The sequence below is a fragment of the Phaseolus vulgaris genome, chromosome 2, assembly GCF_000499845.2.
Source record: "Phaseolus vulgaris cultivar G19833 chromosome 2, P. vulgaris v2.0, whole genome shotgun sequence".
NCBI lineage: Eukaryota > Viridiplantae > Streptophyta > Magnoliopsida > Fabales > Fabaceae > Phaseolus > Phaseolus vulgaris.
This window is the reverse complement of record NC_023758.2, coordinates 42,246,055-42,266,061: the sequence shown is the minus strand read 5'-3', so window position 1 is coordinate 42,266,061 and position 20,007 is coordinate 42,246,055. Positions and strand designations below refer to the sequence as shown.

At 31.9% G+C, this 20,007-nt stretch overlaps 3 protein-coding genes across 6 annotated transcripts; 1 reads left to right on the top strand and 2 right to left on the bottom strand.

Moving 5' to 3' along the window:
• Positions 1-2,101: 2,101 nt before the first annotated feature.
• Positions 2,102-5,621, bottom strand: LOC137812271 (transmembrane emp24 domain-containing protein p24delta4-like). Its single transcript, XM_068614198.1, has 4 exons — positions 5,350-5,621; positions 2,971-3,183; positions 2,484-2,560; positions 2,102-2,384 (listed from the first exon to the last, which is right to left on the bottom strand). Exons 1-4 carry the CDS (start codon positions 5,560-5,562, stop codon positions 2,240-2,242), a joined length of 648 nt encoding a protein of 215 aa, XP_068470299.1. The 5' UTR covers positions 5,563-5,621; the 3' UTR covers positions 2,102-2,239.
• A 3,690-nt stretch (positions 5,622-9,311) lies between these two features.
• Positions 9,312-10,298, top strand: LOC137812259 (uncharacterized). Its single transcript, XM_068614186.1, has 2 exons — positions 9,312-9,689; positions 10,128-10,298. Exons 1-2 carry the CDS (start codon positions 9,349-9,351, stop codon positions 10,147-10,149), a joined length of 363 nt encoding a protein of 120 aa, XP_068470287.1. The 5' UTR covers positions 9,312-9,348; the 3' UTR covers positions 10,150-10,298.
• A 372-nt stretch (positions 10,299-10,670) lies between these two features.
• LOC137812258 (phosphatidylinositol 4-phosphate 5-kinase 7-like) lies at positions 10,671-18,507 on the bottom strand. Of its 4 annotated transcripts, none has more exons than XM_068614182.1 (10): positions 17,918-18,507; positions 16,772-16,937; positions 15,582-16,643; positions 14,461-14,628; positions 13,767-13,932; positions 12,805-12,915; positions 12,480-12,667; positions 11,679-11,833; positions 11,231-11,399; positions 10,671-11,040 (listed from the first exon to the last, which is right to left on the bottom strand). In XM_068614182.1, the coding sequence occupies exons 2-10, from the start codon at positions 16,786-16,788 to the stop codon at positions 10,752-10,754; spliced, it is 2,325 nt and encodes a 774-aa protein (XP_068470283.1). In that variant the 5' UTR covers positions 16,789-16,937; positions 17,918-18,507; the 3' UTR covers positions 10,671-10,751. The 4 variants fall into 4 exon arrangements, with proteins under 4 accessions (XP_068470283.1, XP_068470286.1, XP_068470284.1 ...); XM_068614185.1 differs by having other exon boundaries at positions 15,582-16,648; positions 17,918-18,375; XM_068614183.1 differs by lacking the exon at positions 17,918-18,507 and adding an exon at positions 17,294-17,492.
• Between the last annotated feature and the right edge of the window lie 1,500 nt (positions 18,508-20,007).

Here is a 20,007-nt window from a genome sequence, read left to right as displayed (position 1 = left end):
GTATGATGGAGATCAAGCTCAGTGGACATGGAGGCCAATCATCAAGAGCAAGAAGAGGATGAGGCTCAAATAGAAGACACCCATGGAGGTCAAAGCCCACCTCAAAGGCTTACTAGGAGCATGTTCAAAGCTTTAGGAGCTAATGGACGTTTATTTTCTCTTTTTGTAATTTCTTTGTTTGAAGGTGCTTAGAGGGAAACATTAGAAACCTCTTTTGTTAAAGCATCTTTAGGTCTTTAGAATAGGAGTCTTAGGGGGGGTGCGTTAGTAGATAGGTGTAGGAGTAAATAGGGAGGTGCCAAAGTGAGAGAGAAGGTCACACCTTCTTCATGACTATAGTTGGCGCCACTTTCATTTGTATTTGGGGGGAATTTTGAATTCTTTTAGCTTTGCATTTCAGCACCTCTAGGCTATAAATTAAGGTGCTGCCTTTGTATTTTTCAGATTTGAATTTTGATTAGAGAAACTATACTCAATTTTTGAGAGAGCATTGGAGAGATTTGTGTCTTCCTCACTAGTCTTATCTTGAGAGTTCAATGGTTATCTCAAGTGGCGGCTTGCACACTCATCTTGGAGTCACCATCCTCTAAGTGGCGTGATCATCCAACCATTCCTCCATCTTCATGAGCTTTTTCTTCTCCTTCCTTCCTTCTCTTTCAATTGTTCATGTCTTAGCTTGCTTCTCTTGAATTTCTGTTCGGCATTTTCATTTCTTATGAGCTTTGCTTCGGTTCATTTGTTTATGTGCTGTTCTTCATCATTTCTTCTTCATTTCTAGTCTTTTGTTCGGTGCATTTCTGTTGTTTAATCAGTGTCTTTGCCTTTTCTTCCAATTCAATTGGTTCAAGTTGATAAAACATGGAACTTCCATATGAGTTTGGGTTTTGGTACTAGTCTTGGTGAGTTCTTGTTCATAGAACCTTGATCCAATTCTATGATAAAGTGTCTTTCTCATATCCAACTCAAGATGATTCCTAAGAATGTCAAGAATCATTCATATTGTGCTAGTGGAATCATATCATAAATGGATCAAAACTAATATGGATTTGGATAATTATGGATTGAATTTTTTAATTTGAATTTTTTGCCCATTCACAGCATATCATGATATACAATCCTTAGAGGATTTGCTCAGGACTTGAATATTGGACCACTTGGGTAGGTTGGAGAAAATTTAAATTTGAATTTGTTATAAAATTGAATTATAGTATATTTTTAAATGTATCAATTAATTTAAATAAAAATATATTTGTGCTATGAATATCAATGTTAAAATTATGAATTAGTGAATTGAATGTCTAGCTTTATTTAAAAGAATAAATTATTTATTATTAAATCCTAATAGAGTTGTAAAAAAGTATTTATTATAAGATAATAGAATATTTTTTTCATTATTATAAACCTAAATAAATAATATCATAATTATATTTTATTTGGCAATATGTAAACAAAAAATTAGCTTTGATAAAATATCGATCTATTATTATAAGTTATTTTAAAACAAAACTCATTTTACAATCAGACCTGAGAATGTTTGGAATACCGTTTAGATCCTCTCAAAAGTACGTTGGATGTAAAAGATACACAGCAGTTCTTTTTGAACAAATGTTTGACACCCTCCAACGAATTTCTAATGGTAATCTAAAAGATAGCCCTGAATGTTGGAGAAGAAGATCCAAGACAATGGAAAGGATAATCTATTTAACAGAGAATTCTGCATGACTAGTATCTCACCAAATGAACCCAAAGAATTTCATGACAACACCAAAAAACAATACTAATGAATGATAAATATCTTGAGGCATATTCATATTCCTCTAACCATTTTATTTCCTACCAAACACATCACTAAATTAACCTAAAAGGCCTTCATATCCTCAACACCAGTAGCAATTGAAACAGTAAAGATTTAACACAATTATCCTTACTGATCTTATCCTACCCAGTAATCCCCTGCATAAAGATGGTAACTGACAACAAACATATGATAAGATAACCCACCTTATACCCGAGTATCACTCGTTAAAATTCTTTTCCTCTTATCTGCCGGTTTTCATATCCCAATCATACAAGGCAATTCATTGTAATAATCATCCGTGGATAAGAAAAGTTAGAAACTCTACTTATGGTATCAAAAATTTCTGTCTAATACTTCAAGTAGTGTCCATAATTTCTTTTTTTGAGTTATTAAATGTTCTTTGTATCACTAATAAAATTAAACTAACAATAATAGCATAATCTATATAAGCTTCTTCTTCTGGAAAAACCGCTTCAGATACCACAATTGCAAACCTGAAACAGTAATGCAGATACCCAAGGACATAATGCTAAACCATGCCACCCTGGCATTTGTTTTTTCACTCACAACCCTCATCTCAGCTTCCCTGAACAATAACCGTAAAGAAATCATATGTATGAAAAATTTAGAAAAGAAATTTTAATAAACTCTTCATAGGGGATTATGTTGATGTGCTTGGAATTACCTGCCCTTAAGATAAAGCAAATTCTCATGGATGGCCTCCACTGCTCCTTCTAGCTTTCTCAGCTCAAGCTCAACTCCCTAGGCGTCAATCACATGATACATAAATTAGTAAAGAAAATCAATTAAGAGCAAACAGAGGTATAGATTTCAATTTCAGATTTGGATCCTCTCATGTTCTTATGTTCTGAGGGAGAAAGATACAAAAGCAACAATAATGAACTCAGCGTTGTTTGTGTGGGTCCCATTAAACATTCTTTAGTGTTTTTTCTTCTGATAACTTGGGCGGAACATGACAGGATCCAAATATTTCCAGTTCACATACAATTACTAAAACAGTGCCTGGACAGATTTCTCATTATAACTGAATGTCAACCAACAATTAAGTTCTATCTATGTGATATTTATAGTGGATTAGACTTTGTTTTTGTACTAGATATTTATAGCTTAGGGAGATTCAACAAAATTATGCATATCCCTTGGACATTTACCTCAATCTTCTCTTTTCTAGCAACTGAATCCCAGTCCTTGGCTGCAATCCCAATTCTCCAATCAAGGTTTACATTAACCTCACCACCTCCTTGACTATGGCTATCCACCCAGAAGCATGCCAGGTAGTTCCCAGCCTCTTGAGTAGTAAATGCGATATTACCATGAGTTGTGTTCTCCATGTGATGAAGATTGTTTCCATACGGTGATGTTACCTAAAGAAAACATATTACTATTAGAAACCAAGAGACAAGTAATGCACCTTTTTAACAAGCTGAAATTAGAAGGTTGTCATTCAAGAGCCAACCAGAATTTCATCTTGATAACACAGAGACACGAGCAACACTAAACAACAGAAATTAAACTATTATTACACGGTAGAAATGTAGAATGTTTCCAAGTACACGATTTTCATAGTTATTCAATCTTATTTCTGTTCAGACCTGGAATTTTTTTATATGAATTTATGTAGCTAGGGTATCTAACAGAACACAAATTCACAAATTGGTGGTTTTTTTATTACTGAACCACAGAATTCACACAATGCATCAAAGGGTGTCTTATGACTCCTATAGAAACTATTCTCTGTCCAAACATAAATTACGACACACAACTCCCTACAGTACCAAACTACATACTTCCAACATGACAGCTATCATTACACTTATATCTAATGATACATAACTCCTCGAGACAGTTATTATCAGTTTCAAACAGTATTAAAGTCTTAACTCTGCTGTCATCTTTGATCTTGGCAACCGCTCAACATAGCAGGTATGAACCATGTTGGATATATTATTACCATAATGTATGCAACCATATATTTTAAGATGTTTTCACCTTTCCATTACCACCAGATCACCATAAGCAAATTATTCATTTGAGTCGTCTAGCAAAGAATCAAACCAGAATAGCTGGCTGTGTGAGAAATTTCCATCACGAATAATCCCCAATAGAGGCTGTCCTCACCACATCACATCACAAATTGGTGGTTTTTTTATTACTGAACCACAGAATTCACACAATGCATCAAAGGGTGTCTTATGACTCCTATAGAAACTATTCTCTGTCCAAACATAAATTACGACATACAACTCCCTACAGTACCAAACTACATACTTCCAACATGACAGCTATCATTACACTTATATCTAATGATACATAACTCCTCGAGACAGTTATTATCAGTTTCAAACAGTATTAAAGTCTTAACTCTGCTGTCATCTTTGATCTTGGCAACCGCTCAACATAGCAGGTATGAACCATGTTGGATATATTATTACCATAATGTATGCAACCATATATTTTAAGATGTTTTCACCTTTCCATTACCACCAGATCTCCAGAAGCAAATTATTCATTTGAGTCGTCTAGCAAAGAATCAAACCAGAATAGCTGGCTGTGTGAGAAATTTCCATCACGAATAATCCCCAATAGAGGCTGTCATCACCACATCACATCACAGTCTAAGACCATCCCTCTTGGGGCTTAAAGGGCCAGTGAACCCTGACATCGAGATTCTAGATTCTTTTCACATGTAATCAAGGCTCCATTGCCACCACGTCCTCCTTAAATTCTGAATTCTAGATTCCAAAAAAGGTGGTAACCATTAGAGAACAGACTCATTAAGTAGGCATGATCAATGTGGGTCAAGTCACGTTACACATAATTGAGCCTCACTGGGTGTTTTTGTGAACTTTAGGAGTGCTTGGTGTATTTTCCAGTGCAAACACCTAGACGTTCAGGCTCCCACAAGAATATTCCAAGGAATTTGAAGAAGTTTTAAGCAACAAAAATTACATTCACTGATATATGTGTGTGTAAAAACAAAACAATGTACTCAAAATTCATAGCATTATAACACCACAGACGAGTATGAACACGCATGGTGTAAAATATCACAAAAAATTTCATGATAAACATAAGATAATAGGATAACAATTCATAAAGATAACACCTAAAATTAACGTACATAAATCGAAATGAAAATGAACTCCCAACTAATGAATTAAGCAAGCAGTTCCTCTGCGAAGTGTCCCAAACATTTCTTTACCTTTCAAAGCACCAAAGACAGCAACAACATAGACCACCGTACAATATAACCAACCAACACACATGATAATTTTCCAAAGGAACAATTGTAGCAAATCCACGACAAAACAAGCCCACCCCTAAAACCCATCAAGATTCAGAACAGGCACACGACACGCAAATCAAGGAAGTAGATTCCCTTGAACCTCAATTTTCTTGAAAACCAAATAACAAATTGGCAGAAAAATGAGGCAATAAAGATTGACAGGGAAAGAAAGTAACGTGTAATTGAATAAAGACCCAGGAAAGAAATCGGAAAAGGGTGTGGGAATGAAAGGGGAAAAGGGTACCTTGACAGCGATGGTGGGGTTCTGGGAGTGATCACTGGGTATAACGACATAGTCGGCCAAAACGACGACGTTGTGTTGGATTTCTTCAGAGACACACTTGGTACCACTGGTGGGTACGGTAAGCCAAATAGCGAGAGCAGAAGGAACCAAATTGATTGAGAAGAAGAAGAAGCAGAACAGGAGTAACAACGTTGACACACCTCTGTTCCCCATTCTCTCTCTCTCTCTTCACTCTTTGGATCTGCTAGGGTGCGTTTTGATTTATAATCTCAATTTTATTTCACTTCCCTCTCATTTTATTTCTTTTATTAATTCCTTATTGTCTTTATTTTTTTTTTATCTATCTCTCTCTGTTTCCAAATTTACTCATTAAATAAATTTTAATTTTGGTTTTATTTTATAATGTTGGATCTAACATCTTTATTTAAGATATGGTTAAAACATTCAATTAAATAATATAAGTAAAATAATAAGTATTCATAATGAAACAAAAATTTAAATTTTCTAAAATTTAAAAATTAAAATAAAAAAAACAAAATTATTTGTAAATTCAAGGAGAGATAGAAATGAATATTTAGTCAATGTATACTTATCGGTGTCTTGTTAATGTTGATAAGATTAATTTTTAAATATTTTTTTAATATTCTTTTTAATTTGACATATTTATTAAAATATTTATACAACCAATTGATAATCATTTTGTAAATATAAAATTGGGTCGAAAACTGAATAAGTGAAATTACTGATTAACAGTTATGGTTTAGATGTGTCTATACTAAAATTATATAGAAAATAATTAAATATATAGTATTTATTTAATTATTAAATAATGAATTAATAAATTTACTAAAATTTAAGTTTAATAAACTTTTAAATTAACATAGAATATATCCTGTGAAATAAAAATGTATAATAAATACTTAAATAATAATAATAATAACAGGATAGAATGCGTTTTAGGTTCCTCTAGAATTTTAAATATATTAAATGTTACAAAATATCGCATAATATTTTCCTTTTAAAATTTAAAGTCATTACTAATAACTAGAAAAAATAACTTATATGAATAACAATTTTAACACGTAAATTATATAATTTAAAATAATTTTGGTTAACTGTATAATTAATATTATGTTACGATTGTTATCAACGTTAGATTTTAATATATAATTACTGCTAATATGGCATACAAATATGTTTAAATTTTAGACTAAAAAATAAGTTTAAATTTTATAGAGACAACAATTAATATAAAAAAATGAAAAGACGCATTTAATATTTTAAATAGTTTATATGAGTAAATCACACATATGAGATTTCTTTTTTAATTTCACTATTACTATAATTAATATTTGAAAAAATTATTATCAATTTTACTTTTTTTGTCCTTATTCTTATTTAAGTTTGTTTACCAAATTTAGTCTATTAGACTAATTTTTACTCCATTATTTAATAAACTGTCCTTTGAACTAATTTTGAAAACTACAAGAAAAATATCTGAAAATTCAAATTTAGATTTTTTATGATAAAAAATTAAATTATTTTATTGTGTTGATTTTTATTTATTTATTTTATCATTTTGGTCTATTTAAATTTTATTTACACGAACTCTTTTCTAAATTGTCTTTGTTTGGCAATTATATACAAAATTTGAAAGATAAAAAGAACGAGAAAATTTAGTTAATCTGGTTTATACTGCTATTTAATTACATGTATAACATTTATATAGATATACTTTTTACAATACTTTTTAGTGTTACTTTTAAAATAAATAGTTGTATCCTTTTATTAAATTAATATAATTTTATTATTCATAACTACATAATTAAATTATCAGCAATATAATTTTCAAATAAAAAACTAAGAAAAATAGATATAATTTTTTGCGTATTGACAATTCTTATGATTTCTCCATATAATCTTTTAAAACTATGTTTACAAAATTATTTATTTTTTCTGTTTTTTTTTAATTATATTATTTGAATATAATAAAAACGTTAACCCTGATGCGAGAGTGGGCATTTTTTTATTTTCATTCAAGCAATTATTGATTTTTTTTTTAATTTTATATGATAGGAGAACCACCTTGACATAAAATTATTATAATGCTTAAAAATTAAAATAATGTCAGTAAAATATTATATATGTATGTATATATTATATATATATATATATATACAATATTGAATAATATTGTGTGTTAAATCATAAACTTTAAACTCTAATTTTTAATTCTAAACTCTAAATTAATGTAATAGAATAATTTATTTATTATCAAATCTTAATAAATAAATTATATTATTGTGTGATATGGCATGGTATTGAATTATGATTATGATTTGGAGTTGAACAAATTGAGTTTTTGAAAATTATTTATAATCCAAAAGTGAGTGACATACATGTCTTACAAATGTCATAAATTAAAGAATAAATCCAAAAAAATGTATTAACAATGCGTTTTGATCTGGATTAGCTGGTAATGGAATGTAATTAAAAAAAATAACTTTTTTTTAAATAAAAGATTTCATGTTATACAATTATGAAACTTCACAACCCCTCAAATAATAACAATCACAACAAAAATATTATTAATAAAAAGTTACATTTCCATTAACTGCATTAACATGTTATTAATAAAAAGATTACATTTCCATTAACTGCATTAACATGTTATTAATAAAAAGGTTACATTTCCATTAACTGCATTAACATGTTTCTTCTCTGTCATTAATTTTTTCCACATTTCGTTGAAAACGCTAAATCCGTTCATAGTATTATCCCTGCTAGTTTTATAATGATGGAAATGCAACACAAATTTTCTTCATGGATCATTATTATATTATTAATTAGGTCAATGATATCTAATTACTATTTTAACCTATTAAATTTATTACTTGTACAAACACATTTAACTTATTAATTTAAAATAGACCATTTCTGTAGAGTTTACCTGGCAAACACTTATAAGAAAAAGAAATAAAAATAAATTTTTTTCATAGGCTAGATTAAATTATATATTTTTTTAAAATTCAGTTTTAAATAATTTAAATTCGATAACTTTATAAATTAATTTTATATAATTTATGGATATTTTTATTTTATTCTACTTTAATATTTTTAACTTTTTCGTGTAAAAATATTGATAGAAAGTTTATTAAAATATACCATGTATATAAAATAAGAATGAAAGTTTGGGTTACGCTAAACAACTTTTTTTTTTAATTAAAACTTATTTTAATCAAGCTTTTATCATCACGTGAAAAAGTAATATATATATATATATATATATATTATTTAACAGATAAAAGGGTAAAAAATAAATTTAAATTAGCCACATAAATATTTTTATCCACAGTAGTTTTATCGGGTTTCATCAAAATTTGACATTTTGCTTTTTTTTTTTTTTTTCTAACTTGCATGAATCTTTCTATATTTACGTTACATTTTCCTTACATATAATATAGCTAAAAAAGTAATGCATAAATTTTTTAATTTAGTTTCAATAAGATATTTTTATTATCAACTTTGAAAGTGATTATTTTTTTTAAAGAAACAACAAGCAAACATCTAAACTTTATTTTTCAAAATTCATGATTTAAGAAATGAGAATTACACGAACATTTCAAAGCACTAGTGTCATTCTCCTTCCATGGTTAAGATTCCATGGCTTTGGTTACTCTAATGGAAAGTAACTCATAAAACAACACAAAAAATAACATAAAACCGTTAGAGCATCTAAAAAGCTTATTCACTAGCCTTGTCTTCTAGATCAGAAGAAAAGGGGTTTCAACGGTTCTCTAAGCCTTTTTCACATCATAATGAAGTCTATTTCACTGTCCCACAAGAATTTACACTAAGATTTGGTCCAACATGGGTTAGGAACCACGTGACCCAACAGCAAATTCCTGCCAAATTTTGTTAACGTTGTAAAAAGACAAATACTTTTTGTATATATGCCTCACCTATGACATCTGCTTCATCAATTCACTCTCAAGAAAAATGGAAACCCTCATTTCCCAGTTCACCTTCCTCTCAGATCAACCTTTGCATGACAAAAGTTTTGATCTTTTCACAACAGAAGACCTGATGAAGCTGTTTGAGATTGAGTCATACAAGGCATGGGTAGCTGTGGAGCAAGAGAGAGAGGTGGAAGAAGCAGAAGCTACTATGCAACAAGCAGAGGATCACTTTGACAGGATCATGGAAAGTACCATGGAAGAGTTTAGGTACTTTGAAGAAGAGATTGAGCGAATGTCAAAATCTGAAGTTGATAGTTTTATTGAAACTGCTGAGAGTGGAAGAAAAATGGAGGAAAGTGCTGCTTCTGTTGCTTCCAAGAGGTACATTATTGAGGCTTCAGTTAACTCATCCATTGCTTCTAGCAAGGTTCATCCTTCTTAGCAACACAACACATGTGAAAAAGGTATTGAAGACATCTTGTGTTATTTACTAAAGTTTATTAGAAATTATAAAAAATTATATTTATCACTATTTGTTTAACAAACTTAATTATATCTTTTAATCTTTACCCAGTAATGAGAAGTGTATTAAAATGAATGTGTTAAATAGTAGTATTGTTTGCACAAGTTAAAAATTAACAATTTAGAAAAACTGTAAAAAGAATTACAAATTAATTCATATATAAATTAATTTTAATTTATAAAGAAGTTAACTTTTTTTTTTTTTTTGAAGAATCTCTATAAAGAAACTGGTGCATACATATATACTAAATTGTAAAATTCTTCTCTTTTTAACCTTTGTTGCTTTTGTTTCTTCAGTTCTTATCCTGGTACTGAATAGTGGAGGGATTAGATCTGAATTATGTCAAAACAGAGATGAGAATGAAGAGAGACTGATTATTCAGCAATTACTGAAGATAGGAGATTAATTATTCTTGTTAAATGGAAATCCAGATTTTTTTTTCAGGTGGATCTTAATAAATGCTTAGCATTCAGGAAACTTAACCTGTTGAAGTTGAGAACTGTATTTTGTGGTTTAGCCCATTTTTTTCTTGTTTTTTAGTACTGCTTTGGTCCCAATTCTTTGACTAATTCGTGTAAACAGATACCTATTATAGAAGCTGCCAACAATCGAATCTGCCTTTGTGCTGCCCCTTCCTCCACCTTCACCTTCAAGTGTTTGATGAACTTCAAAAAAATGCAATATAGAAACGTATAATAAATATTAATATGAAAGACAATGGTTATACTGTTTGATATAAGATATGTTTTAGCATTATTAGAAAGTAATACAAAAAGGTAATTTAATTTGAAATTGGAAGTGAATACACATTTGCATCAAAAGAAGAAAAATGTAAAATATAACTAACAAAATACTCTTCCTTAAGAACAAATGATTACAAAGAAGTATTTAAACAAATAAAAAAAGGTAAAATATACATTTCAAGGAGTCTGTGGCTCCGGAAAAACTTTTTTCTCCATGAAACTGATGAAACGTTCAGCATAAGTCTTGGGTTTCACGACTGATATAGTCATAGGGTCATGTTGCAGTGATTTGCAGGCATGCTCAAGTTTCTTTTTCACAGTGTATTCCTGCAATATGTCAATTATGCCCATGTATAGGACTACATCATAAACCTCAAAAAGCTCTACTTCTGACTCCTCCACCTTGTCCTCCTGAACTTTGCGTGTCGCTTGAGCTGGCATGTTTACTCCTAATTGCACTCTTAACCTGAGTAGCACACCACTTGATATATGATATGTATCATTGCAATGCAACACAACAAAACAGGTGATTTCTGCTAAGAATTTTTATAAAAGAAAGTGACAAGAAGTACAGTACCAGGAAGCATACAGAATAATGCTGCAAGATTAATGAATGTTGAAAAAGGAAGCATACAGAATAATGCTGCAGAGGATACCTTGCAGTACCAGGAAGTAAAAGATCAACTTCCTTGTCACCTATGGAGTATGCTCTCAATGTATTTCCTCTAATGTGGGGTCCAGGTGCAGTGTTGACAAAGCTGGGTTCATGAGCAACCAATAACAAGCCTTTGGGAATGATCAACTGCTCCCCTTGCTTGTGTGCATCTGGTAAAGCAAAGCAAGTCAAAAAGTGCTCAATCGTACAAAAGAAACTGAGGAACAAATGCAAGAAATAGAGACAATGGAATTAGTTTAGTGAACTTGTATGATCGAAACACAAGCTTATCATTGGAGAAAAAGTTTAGTGAAGTTTTTTTTTTGGTGAAGTTTGTCCAAACAAATCCTAGTTACTTAATAAACCATGCTAGGTGCCTTCTAAAGTCACTAATTTTTTAAAGAAAACTCCCATAAAAGTTCTGAAATGACATCATAGGAGGTATTTACCATCTTCAGAAGGTATGCTAAATTGAGGCTGCATTAGTCTGGAAGGTTCAACTAAGGCCTTAAGATTCTCCGGAGCTCTAAAATGTAATCCCAACAGAAGACTGTAATCAATTATGTGCTGAGACTCCAAGAACATGCAGTCTACAGAAATTTGTCTGCACCAGAAAAAACATTTGAATCATAACTAGAAGCTCAACTTACTAATCCTTCAGTCAATGAGCATTCCAAAACAACTGTCCTGATAAATATTTTAGTGCATATATAATCAAGAAACACAACTCATTTTTATAACGTGCCAGTAGAAGTGTGCTAGTATGAAAGTAAAATCAATCATAAAACCCAGAGAGTCCAGTGATTTATAACTTCTAGCAATATATATCTTCTCTATTGAAAATAAAAAGAAAGAAGTAGAATCTTCAATAGAAATTTCATAACAAATTTAATCACCCTACACTAATTATATCTAATGCAACACCTCTATGTTGATCACAATTTGGTTTGCCGATACTAATGTAAAGTTCAGAAATAAATCTCTCCAATTTGAAAATATGAACAGAGACAACTTTTTTTCATGAAGTACTTAACTGGGAAACTAACCAGATATTAATCAGTAAAAGCTATAGTAGCATGTCCAAACAAGAAGCTTGATTCAAACTAGAGATAATCCAACATATCTTTGCATTAATACTTTGAAAATTCATTATCTGTTTCAAAAGTCGGGAGTAGAGATAGAAACCAACCAGAATTTCATGCAAGATAGTCTCTTTTAACAGAAATAGCTTTCAAATAGTAGGAACTCACTTGAATAGGGATTCTCGTAATTTTTTATCCATATAAAATTCATATTTTAGATCAAGATCTTTCAATGTTGTATTGCTATTAATTTTTTCTTCCTTTGTATATCTTCCTTGAGAAGACCCCTTCAGATCATAACGACGGTGAATATGCAATTCTGTGCAGAACATATTCCCCATGACCACAAAGCGCACCTAATGAAGAGAGAAGGAAATATTTATCCAACAGCAACAACAACCAACCTTTTTCTCACTTGCCATGGTGGAAAACAAGGATATTTATAGCTGTAGTACCAATTAAAAAGAAGCTAGAGATGGATCTTTGGTAATACCTTTTTCCCACCTCTTAGTGTTATTCGATGGAGGCCAAAGAATTTTGTAATAAGAGTATTCTCATAACTTCCTACGTGATGGTAGTATTTAGGAAGCATGTTGAGCATAACCTACAAGAAGAGCAAAAGCGTCTATACAACCATGAACTTTGGAATTGTCATTTAATTGGGTAAATCAAATTCATTATTTAATGTGAAAGTTGGAAACATAAGCAATCGCTAATTTCTCTGTAAAAGTGACTTTCTAACAAACATATGAACAACTTTTCGCCAGAAGATCCCATCTAAACACAATCTTTGATGAGCCATTTTGGCATTGGATTTCATGAACCTTGCCTTTAATTGTCATTAGATTATAGGCACTAGAATTAGAAGTATTTTTGGAGACTATGGAACTACAGGATTCAGAAAGATAGCCATTATCTATTTCAGTCTAGAAATGTTTTTTCACCGCAAAAACATGTCTATCCAGAAAAGGTGCATCATAATGTGGCCTTCTTAGATATTTTGGCACTGGATTTCATGAACTTTGTCCTTGAAAATTGTCATCAAATTACTCGCACGCATGAGCAAGTCCTACTGGTGTAGATGGATTATCAAAGATAGACTTATATACAATTATCTTTTCTCCATATAACAAAAAAATACTTCTCTAAAGAAAATTTCCAGCCAAACCGCCTAAACAAGCCATTTTGGCATGGATTCCGTTGAACCTTGTCCTTAAATTTTGTAGTCAGATTAGTGGCCCTATCAAGCATTACTGGTCTCTGCGGGGTTGGGTAGCTGGTACCAATGAAATTGTATATCACTCTATTGTGTATATGCCCTCTAATATGCTTATGCATACAGCTTCAGAACTCTTAAAAAGTTGAACTCATATACCAGTTGTTGAATTCAACACAAGACAATTAATGTTAAAATGTTCTTGATCCATGAAGGGCGAAAAACGGGTGATTGCAAACCTTTAGTTCATATTTTTTCAGTGTCTTTATCACGAATCTATCATCTTGAGAAAGAAAGAAGATGCTGCCACTTTTTCCAGGTGAAGATATGTCTCTTAGACCAGAATCACCACAAATGGACATCATGTACTCTGCAGCATCTAATTTGAACATCTCTCTCAAATTCCTGGAAATATATGCTAGTGTAATTATGCAAAGAAAGCAGAAGAAAAAAAAATATGAGGAGGCATACATAAATCAAGCACATGAAACCTTCAATTCATTAATGGACCAAGTGCTAATTTGAAAATAAGGTGTTGAGTCTGCCAATAATTACATCTCGAAATATCATATCCTTCTAAACCATAGCCTTGACTAAGCGCTCTATGACTCTAATATACCACCATAATCTCAAATTCATATTCTCAAGAATTCATGTATATTTTTTTATAATGACAATGTTCACATTAAAATTGGACATATTTCCTTCCTTTATTTATACTTAAAGAAAAGGGTTGAGCTAAACTTTCAACATTGATTCTCCGGTTTGGAAGTTCTTCAGAGGAAATAAATTGGATGCACCAATAGTTTTCTAAGCTAACACAACAAACAAAATTTAAGAGGAGCTAATGCTTTCATGTCTTACAACTTCTAAATAAATTGATCCAACTGTAGCCATATGGAAAATTATGCTAAACATGTAGTTAATAAATACCTGAAGACCATAGGGCAATAATCCTTCCAGTAGAAGTCTATAGAACAATGTGGAGGAGTAAACTGTGAACCCTTCTTGGGGAAGTACATCCTTATCCTAGCTCGATCTCCAAAATCAGATGACCGAACATCACGTGCAGGCACTGGTGTAATCTTTCCAACAGTGTACCTGAGAATTCAGCCAAATTTCTTTAATCAAGCCTTCATATTGAACAAAATACTAATTGGAATGAACCAGACACATTAACTTTGATTTAACAAGAGATCCCCCCCCCCACATTTTCTTTATCTTACTCGGCTCATGAGAATGTAATTATTTTCATTGTTTCTATTTAAACAAAAAAACTGCAGCAAAACTACAAGAAATATAATGGAGTTTATGGCACTTAAGAATGAGGTAAAGAGGCATGCCTTTTGATATTTTAGTTTACCTTATTCTTTTTCCATAAGTTTTAGTTTGTTTGAATAAGTTATAAACCAATATCAGACAAAAGCTCTACATGCTTTCAACAGAATATATCATTCTGTCTTTTTCCCTCTCAGATCAGCCTGAATGACTAACATCTAATAATCAAACTACAGCATCAACATTATCAGTGTAAAAAAAATACTACTGTCAAAGGTGATTTAAGCCATTAATTTCTGCAAACTAAATAACCTCCCATCTGCTTTGAGAATAAGCCTTTTAGTGATGATGACTCTAAAACCTTTGGGATAGTCACTCTATCATCTATATATTCTTTTGGAATTCTTGTACTTAAACGTGATTAAATTACCCATCCATGCCCAAATGCTTTTACCAGTATTGCTGTTAACAACAATAAACAAATCATTCCTTCTCTTTCATTTGTAAATCAATGAGCAAGAGCAAGTATGTATCAATACACTCTAATGCGCACTAAGTTGCTAACTACATGGAAACTTGTTCAATACTTCTGAGTTATTAATTTCAGGATTGAAGTCATCTAAATTTTTGGTTGAATCACTTTCTACACACGATCTTGATTTTAAAGTAACAATAAGTTTAATGCAGCAGAAAGAAAGGTGATATTACTGGTAACAGATACTATAGCAATTGTTTCAAAATAGGTTAGAAGGGTGATGCTAGATCATGTAATTTACCTGATGCCAAGCTGCAAATTAAGCTTCAAATAATAGCTTCGGCGGCCCCCCAAAATATCAATCCATGAACTCTTCTTAACCTGCTTCACACTAAACTTATTTTGTCGTTTGTTTTTATGTGGGATTTCTGAATAATGCCTAGTTCTCTCCATAATAAGAACTCCTTGCATATATTCCCTTTCATAAACCAAGGAGGGTGATAATGAGGCCTCAGATTGACTCTCATTCAGGGTCTGTGATACTGAGGGAGAAGAGTCACGACATATGCAATCTCCAGCAGGATTTTGAAGGCTAAAATTTGAATCTAATGATGAAGTCCGATGTGATATTTGACGTGAACTTTTTGATCTACCACTGACTGAAATCTTTTCAGAAAAACTACGTGTAAATTTTTGTTTCGGAGGCATATGTTTTTCTGTATTTGATAACAAACCACTATCATCACTGTTAAGAGAGCACAACTTCCTTAGAGATGGTTGTTTACTACCAGCAGGATAGAATGTTCCTTTTCCATCCTTTAGGCCCTTACTCCATGTCCCAATATAAAGCCCCCCATCTGCAAATCTATATACTCCAGATCCTTGTTTAAGCCCATTTAACCAACTACCATCAAAAATATCACCATTAGCCCACTTCATAACCCCTCTTCCATTTATTTTCCCAGTTTTCCAATTCCCAATATATACATTTCCATTCTCCCAAGAATACCTTCCACAGCCTTCACGAATTCCTTCTTTCCATAAACCATCATATATATCTGAATTGGAATACATCTTCCGTCCAATCCCATGATGAGCATCCATCCTCCAGCCACCTGTATAAATGCACCCGGTAGAATGTGTAAAGGTGCCATGACCATGAAGGTAACCCCCAGAGAATTCACCCTCATACTTTGCTCCTCTTGGCCATGTAATCAGTCCTTTCCCCGACATTTTCCCACCTACCCAATCACCTTCATAAAATGTCCCATCTTTCCACGTGTACTTTCCTTTTCCATGGGGAAGTACGTCCTTGATTCTACCAATGTAGACATCCCCATTTGGAAAGGACTTCTCTTCAAACCTATACTTTACAAGAAAGTTATAGCATAGTGCATACAAGCAGAACAAAATACACTTAATCAGAACCACATAATATACATAACACAAAGGCATAAATGGGGCAGAGAAGGAGTATCTATGAATGTTTACCTTTCACTGTCCTCCATGTCTAGCAGATTTTCACTGATTTATTTGGATAACTCCAATAAAGGTTCTATTTCCCTTAAAAGATTAAGCATATCACTCACTGATATAATAAGGAAATTCATCTCTGCCTTCAGCAGCTTTATGACACTATTGTGCCCCGTGGTGAGCTCTGAAACAGGTACAACCATCATAATGAGTCTTAAAATCAACAGGAGAAAAAAGTCACAGGTTTCTGCAGTGAAGAATGTTTTATGGAATCTTCCCAAAAATACAAAAATAACAAGAATAGAAATAAAAAACACAACGCTCCAGCTCAAAATTGTTATGTTATGATCAAATTAAATATTTGGAATTCAAAAACTTTTAAAGGGAGACTTCAACCACTGCTGGCAGGAATGTAGTGAAGTTGGCTAATAATGTGCATTTACAGTATATAGTTAAAATCTTTCTCCATTGGTATATATTAAAGATGTAGATTACGATGAAGTGCTTGTTTCAATCATATACTAACTACAGAGAACCAACCTTACTTTCTGAATACAGGGTGAATAATGAAATAAAGAGGAAGGCAAATATTGCACAATTTATTTCTTTACTCTCTCGTTATTTCCTACAATTAAAACCACGCAATCCACAGACAAACAACATATTATAATGTATTGTATAATGTAATCTACATCTTCCTTTCTAAACCAGGCAAGCACAAAGTGTGCCTCTTTCAGCATCATTGCAAATTCTCTAAATTTTACACCTCAAAAGATATGCTCGTGCTTTCTAGATGTGACAACCCAAGAATTTTCTGTATTCCTTGTCAAAGGAGCGTAATAGACATCATATCATACAACTCGGCAAAAAAAACGCAAAGCCCATTTGCATATTGAATCAATACCCCCATTAACATACATACTACGAATCAATACCCCCATTAACATACATACTACGAATCAATACTCTATTTGCATTCCACCATCTGCATAAAACAAGTAACTACGCTTATATTCTCCCAGAAACACTATCTGGGTCAGTTGAGTAAAAGGGCATCCAATCCAGCCAGAGAATCTGCCATTTAGGCGACTAATCCACACCACACCATAAAAAATCCTAAATTCCACCACAACAAAAATTGGAGATAAGAATGACTTAACTAACCTCGGATAGATTGAAGTGGCAACGATGAATAATATCCTGTGCTGTGAAGCAAAAACAAAGTGGGAACCAAGAAGAAAAAGAAGAAGAAGGAGCACCCCACCCCAATAATCAAAACAAAACTGAGCCCTTTCTAAAACAGTTTGAGACAAAGCTCATGAATCCTTGTCCAACTGCCTTAGCCGACAACTCCCCCACCACCCGAAAAAATTTATTATTGTATAGAATAGTTGCAACTGATCATACCTCCAGCTACTATATATGTACTGTGCTCAAATAGAGACACATCACCTCTCTCTCTCTAGACTTGTGAATGTGAGAGAGAGAAGTCTGAACAGTAAACATGAAACGAACTTAGCTCTTATAGTATGAGTTTTGTTTTGTGCTTTAACTAACAAAAAGTACTGTACTAAGTTGTGGGTGTGCTTGTCCTTCCCATGCAAAGCAAAAAAAAATGCCCCTTTCAATTTAACCCACCTGAAAGCCCTAGGGTGCGTTGTGGGCATAGTTTCAAGTTTCGAATCTCCAACACATGTCACTTCCTTACTGCATCACACCATGAATGAGAGAAAAAAAAAATACAAAATTTCTGCAATATTGAAAATTTGAGGAAGTGTGTTTTTAGGACATTGCAGCCACCAATACCATTCATGTTATTCATGTGCCAAAATATAATGTTTGATTAAAATTCAGTATATTCAAAAAATAATTGAAATTTTTTGGAAATAAAAGTGAAATTATTTATCTATTACCTAAAGAGTTTTTACGCAGTCAATTGATGAATTCAATCATTGACCATAAAATTAATAAATATAACTTTTAAGGTAATTTTTATAGTAGTCAATGGACTTGTTGTACATAACTTTTAATTAAGTAATTATATAAATTTTATACTATAAATGTATAAGCCATTTTTCTCATAATAGTGAGATTCCTTAAAATAAATTATACACGTTAGAAAAGTTAAATATTAATTATATAATATATGTGTAGGACATGATTAATTATATAATATATGTGTAGGAGATGTCACTATAACAGGAGAATAAGTAAAATGGTGAAATACATCACACAACTGTTGGTGATGCAAGGTGCCAACAGTATCCGTCACGAAAAGGATAAAGGCCCACTATCCTATTGGACGTTCAATAACACCGCAGAGTTTCCTTTCAATATATATAAAAAATATTAATTTCATCTAAAATGTGCCTAAAAACAAAACATACCTGGTATTTAACATCAACATTATTGTTTTCTCTATTCTCCATGTTTCATATATGTTACCTAGTCAAACTATAGGTTTTATTTTTTTAAACTTTGAATGATAAACGTTTTTTCTTAAATATTATCTTTTAGATATTCAGGACATGGAGATATTCTCCTAAATTGAAGATGAAAGTTAATAAAATGACTTTTAAAATAGATTAATTAAAATTTTTAATAATAATCATGTATCAATATTATAGAATTTTAGTAATATTGATAAATGTAAATAATGATTAATTTGATTGGATTGTTGGGTTTCATAGTAGTTAATAGAAAAAGTTTTTTTATTTATTTATCATTTTGTTTTTATATAATTTTTTATTTTTTTAGTTTTGTTTATCGAAGGTGTTGGGGTCTAGAGAACGATTGTCTTGCTCCTCCACTCGTTCGGTCGTTACCTCTCTTAGCTTCCTGCTTTACCTTCCTCCTCTCGATCATCCGATAGCACAAGCTGGGATGGTACCTGCAGAAGGCACTCCGACGATTAGTCAATTAGGATGTCGACACTTGATTGTCAGAGTATTGTAGATAATGACATACCTGACTCTTGGAATCTGCGCTATTTATATTATCTTAATGGACATTCGTTGGTGGGTCGAATTATTAGGTTAGATCTTATTTAGGATTGCGCTAAACAACTCTTAATTATGGATTAACTCTACTGACTTGGTCAACTCATGATTCATTGTCATGGGTCGATTAGTCATGTGTCGTCGCGTGACCTTTTATCGTGGTCAGGTAGTTCGGAATTCTAACCGACTCAGTGAGTCATTTAGTCATGCGAGTACAAGTTTAAATTTCAATGTGATTATTTAGTTACTTTTGTG

Coding starts and splice junctions, on each gene's coding strand:
- LOC137812271 (XM_068614198.1), bottom strand. CDS start 5,562: ATGGGGAACAGAGGTGTGTCAACGTTGTTACTCCTGTTCTGCTTCTTC. Junction 3,184..5,349: donor ACCCCACCATCGCTGTCAAG/GTACCCTTTTCC, acceptor TGTTTTCTTTAG/GTAACATCACCGTATGGAAA. Junction 2,561..2,970: donor CTAGAAAAGAGAAGATTGAG/GTAAATGTCCAA, acceptor ATTGACGCCTAG/GGAGTTGAGCTTGAGCTGAG.
- LOC137812259 (XM_068614186.1), top strand. CDS start 9,349: ATGGAAACCCTCATTTCCCAGTTCACCTTCCTCTCAGATCAACCTTTG. Junction 9,690..10,127: donor GCTTCTGTTGCTTCCAAGAG/GTACATTATTGA, acceptor TTGTTTCTTCAG/TTCTTATCCTGGTACTGAAT.
- LOC137812258 (XM_068614182.1), bottom strand. Junction 14,629..15,581: donor AATTTGCAGCTTGGCATCAG/GTAAATTACATG, acceptor CTGAATTCTCAG/GTACACTGTTGGAAAGATTA. Junction 12,916..13,766: donor TGAAAAAATATGAACTAAAG/GTTTGCAATCAC, acceptor CTCTTCTTGTAG/GTTATGCTCAACATGCTTCC.